The 14,853-nt window shown below is 43.0% G+C and overlaps 2 protein-coding genes across 4 annotated transcripts in view; both read right to left on the bottom strand.

The window, feature by feature from the left end:
• The window catches only part of esr2b (estrogen receptor 2b), a 289,048-nt gene that overhangs the window by 102,665 nt on the left and 171,530 nt on the right, over window positions 1–14,853 (bottom strand). The window lies entirely within an intron of this gene.
• LOC123978918 (protein jagged-2-like) overlaps window positions 1–14,853 on the bottom strand; it is a 59,077-nt gene that overhangs the window by 14,831 nt on the left and 29,393 nt on the right. The window contains exons 4-14 of one of the 2 annotated variants that reach the window (XM_046062556.1): window positions 14,190–14,444; window positions 13,580–13,640; window positions 7,399–7,529; window positions 6,514–6,633; window positions 6,285–6,398; window positions 5,777–5,890; window positions 3,764–3,877; window positions 2,370–2,416; window positions 909–1,082; window positions 664–814; window positions 375–539 (exon numbers count right to left, since the gene is read on the bottom strand). In XM_046062556.1, coding sequence (XP_045918512.1) covers window positions 375–539; window positions 664–814; window positions 909–1,082; window positions 2,370–2,416; window positions 3,764–3,877; window positions 5,777–5,890; window positions 6,285–6,398; window positions 6,514–6,633; window positions 7,399–7,529; window positions 13,580–13,640; window positions 14,190–14,444 — 1,446 coding nt within the window. The remainder of the gene's footprint in view (window positions 1–374; window positions 540–663; window positions 815–908; window positions 1,083–2,369; window positions 2,417–3,763; window positions 3,878–5,776; window positions 5,891–6,284; window positions 6,399–6,513; window positions 6,634–7,398; window positions 7,530–13,579; window positions 13,641–14,189; window positions 14,445–14,853) is intronic. The other variant, XM_046062557.1, reaches the window with a different exon arrangement.

The following is a 14,853-nucleotide window of genomic DNA, read 5'->3' as shown; positions in this document are numbered from 1 at the left end:
AGAAATGTACAGATGTGAAGTTAATAATTTATTCATAAATTTCTTTTTTGTGTTGTTTTGTTCTTGGATACGTGCATTGTTGTGACTTTCATACATCTAACTCTGCTCGCCTGCTGCTGGAGCATCAGCTTTGTATCTAAAATACATATTATTACAACCACTATGTTTTGATATTTCAGAAGTAAACACACCCTTAACTTAAAGAAATCAGCTTGGATGCAGTTTCTTGCTCATTTTTTATTGTTTGTGTTGTTTTTCCTTCTGCAGTAAGCATTCAGTGATGTCCTTACTGCATTCCCGAAAGAATCATTTGGTTCCCAGTGACAGTAACTGATGATAAATATAGTCTGTGTGTTGAGCTAATAATGACTCACTCTCGTGGCAGTAGGTGCCAGTGAATCCCGGCTCACAGGAGCAGCTGAAGTTCCCGGCAGGCAGGCTGATGCAGCGGCCGTGGGGGCCGCACACATTGGATGAGATGTGCCACACCCGCTTTTGGGTGTCATTGGTTGCCACGGCAACGGTGCAACTGTCAATCACTTAAAGTGAATAAGTGAAACACAAAAAAACGATCAGCCAGGCAGAAAGTTGGAATGGAAAGGCTGGTTAATTAAAATATATCTTGAAATAAGAGATACAAGGATTCTCCAGGTGCTGCGTTACCTTGACACAGGTTGGTCTTGCAGTGGTCCTTCAGCTCTGAACAGGTCTTGCCCTCGTAATCGTCTGGGCAGCTGCAGTAGAAATCTCCCATCAGGCTGTGGCACTGGGCCTTATTGTGACATGGGTTTGGGCTGCACGGATCATTCTGCACCTGCAGAAATATAGTACAGGTGTGTTCTCAGCAACAAAGCAACATAGATGAAGTGTTTTTACAGTGTATTTTATTAGCTGGATCTAGTCCTCACCTCACAGGTTGTACCAGCGAAGCCCTGCGGGCATTCACACATGAACCCGTCCAGCAGGGCGTGGCAACGGCCACCGTTCCTACATGGACTGCTGGCACAACGATTTCTCTGAACCTCACAGTGCCGTCCCACAAATCCTGCCTGGCAAACACACTGGTAGCCTCTGGCCACCTCCTGGAACAGAAGCAAGAAGTTCCAAAAACTCTGCTGTCACATTTCACTTAGATACAGATGATCAAAGTGGAAGAGCTTCCAATTTCTGACTACATGAGCAGTGTCCTCTATAATTAAAGAAAACCTTGGTTTTGTTAAAGCACCCAACAGGAGCATATGATTCCCCATAGAACATCCTCCCAACTAAATGACGTGATAAAAGGCCCTTTAATGTACTATGTTGAGGTACAGAGCATCAACACTAGTGGTGTAACGGATCAACTGTGTATTCATTTTGAATTTTAACCATTATAGTGTGAAAAACTGTTTTTCAAGTAATAATTCTGGATATCGATAGAAGACAGAAGTTCAGTGATGGGTTGGGGGAGAGCCGTCCCTTTTGAGTGAAACCCCGTAGGCTGTGACTTGGGGCATGTTCATTGCTTGTCATCATAAAAACAGATCATCAGATGTTTATCGTAGCTTTACTAACATCTGCTGCCTTCCCTTCAACACAGCTCCAGTCTCTTTGTGGCACAGCAGCCTTCTGTGTTGACAGGCTATTACTCGTGACGTCTAACCAATCAGATTGTCCAATCAGGACTTTGAGTGAGGCTACAGAGTGGTGACTACTGACGGCGAGTGGCGGACACATCAGAGTCAAAGTAGCACATTTTCAAAATAATTTAACCATAATGTTAAAGGTTTTTTTTTTTGCTGATCCAAAAAATGATCTGATCAGTGACCACAGTATAAGATTTGTGATTTGTTCACACAACATTTAGTTGTAGATGAAGTTCATCGCATAGGCCTAAATGTTTCAATGTCAACCCCAACAAACGGCAATGTTTCATGATAACATGATAATAAGGCTGAATAAAAAATTCATTTAAAAACAAAACTTAAAGAGTTATGGATGTAAGTATTTAAGATTCAGACTGTCGTGTCTGTATTTGTGTCAAAACATTTACTTGAACTTGGTGAAAATCCTTCTGACTGTTCCTTATAATGCTTGTTTTATGTGTGTGTGACAAGGTCGTTCTGTGGATTTACTACTTCTCCTGTATTTTATTTTGTACTTATTCACAAAATGAAAAAAAACACCTTTCAGGCTGTACAAGTTGGTAACAAATGTTTCACATCCATCACACCCATGAGCATATTATTTTATATTCTGACAGGTACTTAATCGTGTTCCAATTCCATTACCGTGTCATGTTACATTAAAAAAAATATAAATTTAACAAAGCCCTCAGTGTTTTTGGAAGCTATAAAAACTGTCTCCACATTGATATTTCTGAATCTCACCTTGCAGGTCCCCCCATTCTGACACTGACCATGGCAGCTGTTCATGTCTGAGGGGAAAACAAAAACAGAGAAAACGTCAAGTTTCAGTTTGACAAACTGGGAAGTGGAACATGCAGCTGCTACAGAGAAGTGGTTGACAAAAGTAAAGCAAAGGGATCCATGCCTAGGTGAAATGTGAGATGCAGATTCAGAGGTGCAGTAAGAACATGCGATGAAACCAAATGGTAGAAGTCAAAACTAGATTCAGATTTACAACAGCTGGGGAAAAGTCAGTTTTAGTCTTATAAGAGTTAGGCCAGGTTTAAACAACCATCTGTGAGGCAAGAGGAAGGAGAATGAATGGAGAGCTGAAGTTCAGACTCTTATTTAGACTCTGCTCCACTAGCATCTTTAAGCAGGGATAGGCAATTTATTTTAGAAGCAATTTTTGTTATATTTGAAATACTCTATACATATTTAATATTACAAAGAGTATGGTCTAGACCTGCTGGCACTATAAAATAAAACTGAATTGAATTAAAAATACAGACAGCAATCAATAAATTAAATGTTCTGACACAAAAATCTGGTACCTGTGTGGCTGTCGCGGGACTGTAATAAGCACGGCTGGTCTACCTGCCTGCCTGCCTCAGCACACACTGCACATTAACATGAGATTTAGGGGAGTGGCTTTGGAAGGAGGCCTGAAGGGAGGGGAGGTTGGGATTTTTTTTCAGTTGGATGCTTTTAAATTCTCGCCAACTCTTGCTGGTTCTCCAACATTGCCAACCCCAGCTTTAATAGATGTTTCTGATACAGGGTTTCTTTCAGAAAAGCCAAAAATGTTGCTGTTGTTTACCTCCCATATTTTAGTTTAAACAAAATAAGGGCGCAGACTTTTTTTTTTGTAGCATTCAACAATACAAATACCTCTAAAAGTCTCAACCATTAGCATGATGTCAAAGCCTTATGGGGCTGTCCAGTTTAATGTTTATTTCATTAGCACTGAACAAGGACTTATCCCATGGGAGCTGTAGACAGTAAAGTTTAACAACTTTTGTCATTTAAAGCAAGAAAGTTTAGCCTTCATTCTAAGATTTAGCTTTACTAGATAGTAAAATGTTAATAACTTTTAGCATAAAGAAGGACAAATTATTTTGCTAGCATTCATCTACAACATGTGCCTCGAGTAGCCATTAGCACACTCATGGGAGCTGTAGTGGCACATGTTTTCTGTCCAAGATAAATACAACTGTACAAGACAGCATGTTTCAGAAAGACTGCTAACTGAATGAGAGGAGAGGGTTGCAGACAGAGTTACAGAAGCTAGCCGGCAAAGAGGACTTCGGCTCTAACAGCGCTACAGGTAGGCGGGAAGAGGCTGAAGACTAATGATTTTCTGGATTGATACTAACTGATGTCACAGTTCTGGCCAACCCATCCACGAAAGCAGGCACAGTGATATCCACCAATCAAGTTTTTGCAAGAGTAAGCATTCAGGCAAGGCTTCCCTGCACACTCATTAACGTCTGCAAAATGAAGACGAGAGACACAGAGAGAGAATGAATGACAGAGCTCAGAACCTGCCCAGAAGCCCCGTCACCAAGCACAGTAGCTTCATATCGTACCACACAGGAAAATTACAGCCAGATATTAAAGGTCTTCTCTGGATTAAAGCCCCTTTCAGACGCTGAACCTGTAATGTTTCGGGCTTTATCCACTTGTTTTTGGGCTTTCAAACGTAGGTCTCTGTTACAGAAATGTTCCAAGGCTTTGCAGATTTATTAGACTTTTGTCTGAAAACATAACGTTTTAAAGGGCGCATCAGTAAAGGAATTTAAAACTTATTTTACATCTCAGTGTCTTCTGGAAGGGTACTCGCCCCTGTTTCTCACTAGATCCCAAAATTCAGTTTCAGAAGTAGAAGGTAGATTTCAGCTGAACATTTTACACAGTTAAAGAGCACCCAAGAACAGATACAACTTATAAGATATTAAGATCTGACTTTTCCTATAAACACTCTCTTATTTTTTTCAACTTCCTGACAAGGACAAACAATCCTCGATCCCTAAAAATGGCTGATCCGACGTCAGTGTAACATCTCTAAACTGGCTCATTCACAGTATTTCATGAGTTAAATTGATTTCAATTCCTTGCACATGAGAAATGTATTATAGTGTTGACCATTTGGAGTGCCTAATGTGCATATATAACTCTGTGTGTGGAGAAGCCTTTCTGTTACCATGTAGTCAGATTGCTTTCAGACTTTCATGGGTAAACGACCTGGGGTCTTTTTCAAACATGTAAAATTGCCAGAACATTTACAGGGTGAAGTTCCTTCATGACAGGGTTTCATTTCTTCCACAGCTTTCCATCAACCCACTGATTTATCCTCACCCCACTCCCTCAGGGTTAATGTCTCTCTATTGCATTCTCCAAAGGCCAACCTGCGGCATTCCAAGTGGTCAGTTTCAGAGGCGGCTATCGCGTCCCCCGCCACACCGCCTCGCTCACTATAAACCGACACGGTGCATTAATACTACTCCCAGGAGGTAAGCGGCACCTGTTGGCCTGCTGAAACTAAACACCCCCAACTCCTTCCCAAAAACCCAACCTCTCCCTGTACCACTACCCCTCCTCCTTGCCCCGCCCTCTCCCAGGTACCACCCCGCTCCCTGAAAGGGGAAGCGCTCTGAGAATAACAGAATCTGTAACGCAAACCGAAGCGTTTCGGTTGCTCTCCGTGCGTGTTTACAGGTTATAAAATGTTTCCTGGCTGAAGGCGAAGGGGGTCAGGGCTCCGAAATGCCAGGGCGCCGCCTTACTGTAGTATACATACACCCCTGTTACGCCCAGTCTGGAGCCAAAGATAACCCCCCGGTGGAGTATATTTGGTCCCAAGGCTAGCAGTTGCCAGGCGGGAGGTTATTTTTAGCTTTACTCAAGTCACCTGGCTCGAGTTGCAGATGATACCAAGCGAGTGTCTCCGTTGGGCGTGCGTATACACAAACACACACACACACTCAGTTGAAATTAGTGGCCCTCCTGCAGTAATACTACTGGTTAAACGACACGGGAAGATAAACAAACAGCCACATATGCTGTGACTCTGCAAGCAAACGGGATTCCTGGAATGAATTAGGATGCAAGGCATTCACTGTGCAACACACACAGAAACGTACCGACTTCATCACAGCAGAGTATCAACCAACATGCAACAATGTTTTGAATCAGGATTTTAGAGATTACATCAATTTGAACTGGATCTATAAATGAACAAGTCTGCCAACAAAATGCTCTAAATCAAATTCACTGAAAAAGCAACGTCTCGTGATCTTTAGCAACAATCAGATATACACAAACGAACCTTTTCAAAATGTAAAAAAGGATCATAGCTATGTATTAATGAATTATTTAGTGAGACGTACCTATCTGGCAGGTCTTGCCGGTCCACTGTGGAGGGCACAGGCATTCAAAGCCGTTCTCCATGTCGATGCAGGTTCCGCCCTGAGCACAGGGGCTGGAGGCACATTCATCTGTGTCTGAAAGTTAAACCAGACGGATGTTGAAGCAATTATCACATGAAAGTGGCTGCTAAATTAGCCTGTTTAGTTGTGTTTCCAACCTATAATAGTAAACTCTAAACTAACAGAGGATAAAATCCCTAAATTCCCAGAATTAAACCTCTGAGGGCACAACGTTGGTGTCCTCAATGGTAGGGTTAGGTTAGCTGTCATTCGTCTCACAGTATGTCAAGTTGCCCTGACAAAGACCTGGTTTAACTCACAAGCACAAAGCTAGACGTAGAAGCAGAGTACCAAGAGTTGACACGTTTGGAGAGAAGAAACAAACACTTTCAATTGAATGTTAAGACACAGACAACATGGCAGACAGATCTCATTGCCTCATCTCATCTGTGGAAGAGTTAATTGTCACCTTTAGCACAGGTTGGCCCGGACCAGCCTGCTGGACAGTGACACTCAAAGCCTGATGGGACTTCATGGCACGTCCCTCCGTTGGCACAGGGGTTGGACACACAGGCATGCTCGGCTAGCGAGAAATATTAGGAATAATTATGAAGATTTATTTCATTCCTCAGAACTTTGCCTTGAACGTGACGTGGCACAGAAACCTGGTTTATGAGGCATTTGATTTAGAGACTCACCGATCTCGCAGTTTTTGCCCGAGTAGCCGTCTGGACAGGCGCAGTTATATTCGTCTGGCTCCGTGTTCATACACGTCCCCCCATTCTTACAGGGCCGGTTGGTCCCGCAGTAGTTCAGATCTGCAGAGCAAAGAGCACCGATGTGACCGACTCTGTGTGCATCCACTTAACTAAATGAAAACATCAGTTAAATGCTTTTACTTCTCATCATTCTGCAGCTCTGTGCTCTTTGACTTCTAAAACACACCAGCCGTACACAATAAGCTGTTGTTACAGGCCCCATTTCATTGTTGTTTTCTTTCAAAAGCATTTCATTGTGGGTTACAAGAAGCACAATGTAAGAACATATTTACAGAAAATGTAATTTCTACTTTAGTTCCGTGAATCTTGACCAATCACACTGTGTCGTCACGCTACTTATTTTAGCCCATATTCTGGAAGTCAACAATACCTCAAAATAACTCTCGACTGTTTTGCAAATCAGATTGTTGAATGTACTTTCCTTCTAGGCGACCATTGGTTTCCATTCATTTCCACACAGCATGAAAATTGCTGAGTTGTGAAATTGATCTCAGTGAGGATCAAGCCTGCATTCATTTTTGTCCTAGTTATTGTTTTGGTGTAACATCTTGTACATTTTTCACATTAATACAACTCAGGCTACTTTCTGCTCAGTGGATGAAAAGTAGAAAATCAAAAGAAATCATCTTTATACTAAAATTACCATCAGTAAATGTGTGAATGACACGAATCAGCCTTTTAGTCAAGTTGCCTTAGAACTTCTAGATATTCAAAATATGGATATCTTACATCTTGTTTAGCTTTTTCATGTTTATATTGTGCATAAAAATAATACTAGATACAGACACTGTGATGGGCACTGACCTTTGTCACACAGCAGGCCTCCCCAGTTCTTCTCACAGGTGCACTGCCAGGGCTCGTTGCAGGTACCGTGAACACAGCCGGGATACGGCAGGCACTCATCACAGAGCGGACCCTGCCAGCCGTAGTTACACCTGCAGCACACAGATTTAACAGTAAAACATGCTGTACACCTGGGAGGAATACTGTATTTCTTTATTACTTTATGTCCTTCCCACTCTTTGTCCCTTTTTCCTACCTTCCCTTCTTATTTTCCTTTATTCCTATATTATTTTATTTTTCTTTCGCCCACTTTCTTCATTTGTCCATTTTATCTTTGATTTCTTCTTCTTGAATTGATTTGAAACCCCAAACTAGAGATAGAAGGGAGTGATTTCATCTAACCAAGAACCTTATTCTACATGCCACTTAAACACGTTTTGTTTTGTTGTAATGGAGGAATCAGTTTCTACTGTTTTACCGTTACACTTGAAAGCTTGTGCCGCCACTGATTCCAGAAAACCAGCGCACAGACAGCAGAGTTCAGTGGGTGCAACGGTGGCAGAGCAGATTGTTCTGTAAAATAAGTGCCTCTTCTTTCAGAAGCACACTGAGGATGTGTTCTTATTGACAGCTCGGGCACACAGACGCACTTAATATAACAAGGGGGAGTTGAAAAACAGCGATAGTTACGTAGCGATAACAAATAAGTCATTTAATAATTCTACTGTGGGAAAATAACAACGTGCCAGTTAAATGTCCCCTGGTAAACGTGAAGAATCGCTGTAGGTGCCAAAAAATGGAAATGCTTTGGAGAGCGCTGATTTCGTTGCAGCTGAATAGCTGTAATTGTGCCAGACGTGACGTCTTCAGCAAGGTGAATGACACGTTTGCTGCAGCTCCTGATCTCAGGACACACAGCGCCAGGGGATATTCCTGAGCAGCGACTGTGTTTATGTCCCATCATGCTGCTTACAACACATGCAGGTATTCATATCCATTTATCTTCGATCGCGTTGTTGCTTTCACTTTCCTATCAAGTCAATTCTGTCCTTAATTAAGTCCTAATAACTTTTTAAGTTTGCTTTTCAGTAAAAAGTGATCAAATCTACCAATCAAGTAAGAATATTTTTTTAATTTTTTAGAAATCAGTGTACTTTTAGAAAATACTTCAAACACACTGATTTGCAACGGAGCAGGCTGCAGTGGCATATTTTTCACGTATGGCTGCAGCTAATGCTGATTAATCATTATTATTGATTAATCTCTATTATTTTTATTCTTCTTTTCTGATAAAAAATACGTGAAATAGGTCCCTCACTAGTTCTAAGACCTCAGGTCGACATCTTTATACTGCTTGTTTTGTCCAATGAGAACTGGAACCACTGAAAGTTTGGCATTTTTTCTTAATAAACTTAAACAATTACCTGATTATCAACAATATTGTAATTTACTTATTATTTCAAGGTTATTTATAAAATAAGACGGTAAGCACTCGATTACAGGCCAAAATGACGTGCTGTGAACGTGTTTTTTGCAATGACATTTCTTCAGGTGTCATGTGTTGCATGTCTTCTCTCAGCCCTCTTCCTGTGTCGTGAGCCTGGTCGAGGTCAAACTTGGAATGAGCGGCAGGTTTGTGGAACGAGGTTTAGTCGTCTCAAAGGGGAGGCCAGTGAAGGGTTAGCTAATCTGTTGGTTTATGGCGGCACTCTGTTATTCCAAGGCCAGTGGTAACCTTGCCCCACCTGTCCTGTCATTTCTCTGTCGGGGCTATTTTAGGAATCAACCAACACCCCCCATCCCCCAACCACCACCCTCCCTCCGGCTCACAAACATTTCAATATGGATGCCGACCAAACACTTCTCTGACCAGCAGTGATATACTGCTGTGTAGTGAGCTGTACTGTGCTGTAGTATGCTGGGTGGCAGAGGACAGCGGCAGACTGTGTCTGATCAAAAGGGTTTCATAGAAAATTTGGTTTATATTTAAGTTTTTTTGAGGAACGTACAACATCCTAAAACATGTTGTTTTGTATTTGCACAACCAAAAACAAGACTCAAGAGTTTACAGCTGTGCTAAAGGCTCTATGAGGCTGTGATTTGAGCTAAATGCTCATTATATACCTACCAGGCTCACCATTTTAGTTTAGCCTGTTAGCATGCTAACATTTGCTAATTTGCAATAAAGACAAAGGGCAGCTAATTTGAATGTCATTAGTTCTGCAACCAAAGTGAAAACTGAAATTCTGACCAGTCATAACCAACATTATTAAACAGGTATCCTCCACAGTCAATGCACGACAATGCGTTAAAGAGGTGCAAAACCAACAGCAGCTGAAACAAAATTTTTATTAAAAACTTTTTAAAGGGTCCATTCGTCGAGATTACAAATCTCACATTTTCCATCATCTCTACCGTTGCTATCCATGTGGATAGGTTGGTTGTGTAACACAAGATTTTCAGATATCTTTCTTTGAGATTTCAGCCTCCTGGAATTCAGGTGATCAGATCCTGATAATCAAAGATTCACATAATAAAAATGCAGCCAGGACCAGGTTCTGGTTCTGTTAAAACATGCACAAGTTTTGTTTCATGCACAAGTTGTAAGCTGGAACACCTCTAACTGCAGGCGCGGCCGCAGTACCTTTAATCTGATCTTGCTCGCTGAGTGAAGCGCAGTTATGTGCATGTGTGTGTGTGTGTGTGTGTGTGTGTGGGACAGCGCTGTGTATTGTTTACTATAGTATGTGGCGTTGTCCAGCAGTGCGGTCGGCGGTGGTGCCCTGCACACTGTCAGCCATGCATCAGCGGTGGCAGCGTGGACAGTCTGTCTGGCTGCAGTGTGGGAGAGCAGGGAAATGGTTTCGTGCAGCCACAGGCCAAGGGTGGCATTACCCACAAGCCCCGTAGTCTGGCTGCTGCCGTCCCATCAATGGAAGGGGCCACAGGGGCCAGCCGGAGCCAAAAATATCCCGCCTGCCCACAACCCCCGCCCCGCTGCTGCCCCTCAGACAAACCACACCCAGAGGACGGGGCGGTGGGCAGGGGTAGAGGTAGAGGGGGCTGTGTGTGTGTGTTTGTGTGGGACCGCTGAATTATTTACAGGCAAGCCTCGCGCCCAAATCCAGCTGACGGACTTAGCCCACTGTTGCCTAGCTACATGTTTAGTAGTGTCACATGAGGGAGCGTAGGTTGTGAATGCGCTGTGTGTAAGAAACAAGATATCAAACACACATTTTTAGTTTTCCTCTGCCAGGCTGAGATGTTTCTCTCTCTTTTTCCTCTCTGCCTTTAACCCTACAGACTCTTCTTCTTTACATTTTCCCAGTTTATTTCTCTCCTTCACTTTTTCCGATATCAGATTCACCTTAATTTGTTTATAATCTATCTGTTTGATCGTATTGTATCAGCTCAGATACTATTTAATATTTATTTTGGATAGAAACAATCTGGTTGTTTGACCAATAATCCTAACTTATACCTGCAGTGTGGAACTTATGTCTCCCCCTTCTGACTGTAATAACGTAACACTATGGACACGTGTTTATGACGTTTAGGCTCTGCCATACTGAGCTGCCGCTGTTGCTGCAGTCGCTCTGGCAAACCAGTCATTGCAGATTCACCAAAGTGAGAATGTCGCCACAGACACCTGATTTAAAAACTCCGGTATACTGCGAATACAGAGAGATTTACCTGCCGGCGAGAGGCTTAATCAGCAATGTGTTTTATCAAGTTTGGCGAAGGCTTCAATGTAACTGTGACGTTAATTTATATGTGACAATCCCACACTCTAGCTTTAAGGTCCGCTTGCTAGGTTATTCTGGAGCTTTCTGTATCGTTATAAATCCCAGCAGGTCAAAGTTGGAAAGAGTATTTTAATACAGGTTCAATTTGTCCTCTCATCCTTGTTGTCATTTTATTGCGTGATGTGTTGTTGTTAGCTTGTTTTTTAAAATCTAGGTGCTAACTAGCTTTACAGTGATGAAATATGCAACTCTGGAGAAATCCAACAAGTTGTGGGTTAGCAAACGGCTGCTACAAGACGAGCTGATCTCAGAGCAGCACAGCAGCTACAGACAGTTATAGACACAACTCTCCCGCAACTATTGCTATCACACAGAACCGACCGATTGTGAGGAGACACTGACTGAATTTGACAAAAGGTTTACCGTTTACTGGATAAGAATCGCTGACTCCACCTTTAATGTGTCAGGTTAGATTAATGAGACAGTCTACTTTAAAATCAACAAAATAAAAGCTTTTATCCTGTCTTATTTGATGGATGTAATCCATCATCTTCCTCTTTCCCAGCAGTGCGTGTAAATACCAGTGTGTGTGTGTGTGTGTGTGTGTGTGTGTGTGTGTGTGTGTGTGTGTGTGTGTGTGTGTGTGTGTGTGTGGGGGGGGGGTGGGTGATTGGGATGAACCTCCAAATCACATGTTGAGGCACATTCCAGGGTGTTCCTCTCGTTTCCAATCCTCCGGCCATTTCCAATGAGAAATGTCAGCTTTTTTATTAGATCTTAACTAAATCAAACCTGCCTCAGTGTAAACCCTCACCTCCCTCCCATCTGCTACCTCTCCTCTCCTGCCGTTCGGCTACTGTGTGTTTGTGTGTGTGTGTGTGTGTGTGTGTGTGTGCACAGTTTGGCTGTGTCTAAATGTACAGTTCAGTCACATACAACAAACGCCTGGTCAGCCTTTTTTTTAAAAAAGCTCATAGTCTACAGTGCAGCCATGTTACAGCACTGTGTGTAGCTGTCCTCCTTGTGTGTTAGGGGTCAGTCTAACTCTATTCATAAGACACAGGAGGCAGGAAATAGTGTCCAGCTAAAGCACTTCCTATAAGAATTCCCTCCCTTTATGATTCTAACAAAGTTAAAAAATTAACTTGTTAGCATTCAAAAAGCCCCCGTGAATTTTTGCTAGCGTGACTGGTCTCTCCAGCAGTTCTTCTAACGTCATCTCGACTAATAAAGGTTATAATCACTTATTTCCCTGTGAGCTCTTTGTGACCCCAGAGAAGTGCCACATGACTTGCTGTCGGTAACCGGACTTGATTTCGCCACGTGGGATACCAGAGACAGAATACATTTTTTATATTTTGATTTTAAGAGCGCGCACACTTGACAGTTCAGACTCAACTAAACGGGTGTCAGAGTGGCGGTTTCCGGGGACTTGGGATCTCAGAGAAACTCACGTGATCAAACGTGACTTCAGACAGAAACAAACATGGAGGCAGAAGAGGAATGCGAAGCAGGTACACAAAACGCTGGTGACGTTCACCAGTCAGCTCGCTCTTATTGGCATGATTTTGAATATCAAAGATGTTTGATATTTACAATTCGACCTCAGGATTACGTCTGTACACTACCTCACACTACAGGATTATCTGACCAGCCTCGGCTTGGGAACGCCCCCGTGGGAGGGCAAATCAGGCCCAAAATCATTATCCTCTAGTGTTCGGGCGGCATTAGTCAATTTTTATTTTATTTTTTTACAGGCGTCATAATGTAGAGCACTTTGCATCAAACTAACTAGCTATGTAACTGAACTTGCATGCCTTATTGCGTTGAATATTATTCATTTACAGTTTTAGCTGCCTGCCTGTTGTCTGCAGATCTCTGGGTGGAATCCACATTTCCTCACAGGCGAGTGCCAGCCATAACAAGGCCCAGGATAGGAAGAGGTGATGGGGGCAGCAGACATTAGAGGGGGGGTGTAGGGGAGGGAGACGGGGACACAGTGCCTCTCTGCTGCTGGAGGAGGACGAGGGAGGAAACGTATAGCAAAAAAACAGGCCTCTCTTCTGTGTGTGTGTGTGTGTGTGTGTGTGTGTGTGTGTGTGTGTGTGTGTGTGTGTGTGTGTGTGTGTGTGCAGGAGCAGGCCAGCTTTAGAACAGGAAGCAGAACAATGGTTTCTGGATCACACTGGAGAGGAGGGATGGGGGGCACTTCACAGGACTAGGATGGGGGGGAGGTAGGGGGTTAGGCTGCTTGGTATGTTATCAACAACCCCCCTCCCCTCCCCTCACTGCCTCATCACTCGTTTTGTCGCCGCCGTTGTCCTCATTAAACTCTTACTGGGGTTTTCCATCCAAACAAGAGCATATTTTACATCACTTGACGGCTGCACTGTCAAGGTGGACAAAGTGGAACGGACAAAAAAAATTAAATAAGAGAAGAAGGGGGGGGCACTTACTTGCATTCCCCCGGCACGCTGCACTTCCCATGCTGCAGGCTGCATCCTTGTTTGCAGATGGCTTTTGGGAAAGGAAAGGTAAAGTGGCAAGTTTAGAGACATTTCCTAAAATCTGTGACAGATTCTTAATTTCATCGGCATGTTTAAAACTCTAACATCAGACCGTTTCCAAGTTCTCGTCAGGCACCTTGTTTTGCAGGTGGTCAAGTCATTAAAATCTCATTTCCTGTGTTTTCTTGTTTGTGAAAAGGGAGAGAATCTTTGAATTTGAACAATGGATGGCAAAGCCGCTGTCGGAAAATTGAAGGTGTCTCGAGCAGAGAGCTTCCAAACATTCTTTGAATTCTTGCGAAGTTACATGAACTTCAATGAACTCCCAAACTCTTTCCGAAAAGAGCAGTTACGGAGGCAATGTCGGTGGCTGTCAGTGTCAGAGGTTTTCAGATGAGTGAAAAATATGACTGAATACCTTAATAAATAGTATTGTTACTATAGTTAACTGAGGAATTGTGCTATTAAAAGATAAGTAAAAGAAATTTGATCACATAAGTTTTGATCAACTTAATGGAAGGAAAGGAGTGTGTTTACAGTATGATTATCTTCCCTGTACCTGTTTTGCAGTCCGGCCCCGTCCAGCCCTCCATGCAGCCCCTGTTCCCGAACTGGTCACAAACATAATGGCCGAAGTAGTCATCTCGAGGACGGCAAACTGTGTTGCACTTGCTGCCGTAGTAGTTTTCGTCGCAGCGTACGCGGATGGTGTACTCCAAGCTTGCGATCAGGCTTTTATACTCCACCGTCTGCCTCTCCTCTCCGGGATTAATCATCCCTTTGTGGATGCTGCGCTCGATCAGCAGCTCATCATCTGGACCAAAGACAAACAAATGAACACGTTGAGGCAGTGACACTGTTGAGTTCTTTGTGTTGATGTGATAATAAGGGCAGATTTAACAAAACTGTTAAATCCTTGAGTTCAGACAGAACTCCAGGTGACTTGTTTTAAAAAGACTTACAGATGACTTTTGCAAACGTTACGCTATTTTATCCAACGAAGGTTAAAATCAAGGGCAGCTGGACTTGGTTGAAGATACTGGAAGACGTTTCGTCCCTCATCCAAAGGACTTCTTCAGTTCTGACTGACTGGCAGGTAGGTAGACTAGGTAGTCTTAACGACTGTAACGACTGTCGTCACAGCAACCAGGAACACTAACGAACCAGCGGTATCGATGACCCGGGCCAACGACCCCACTGAGGTTAAATAGCTGAGTTTCCCT

This window comes from Micropterus dolomieu, linkage group LG11 (genome assembly GCF_021292245.1).
Source record: "Micropterus dolomieu isolate WLL.071019.BEF.003 ecotype Adirondacks linkage group LG11, ASM2129224v1, whole genome shotgun sequence".
In the NCBI taxonomy this organism is placed as follows: domain Eukaryota; kingdom Metazoa; phylum Chordata; class Actinopteri; order Centrarchiformes; family Centrarchidae; genus Micropterus; species Micropterus dolomieu.
The sequence above is the reverse complement of the archived record's forward strand: the minus strand, read 5'-3'. Positions and strand labels throughout refer to the sequence as shown.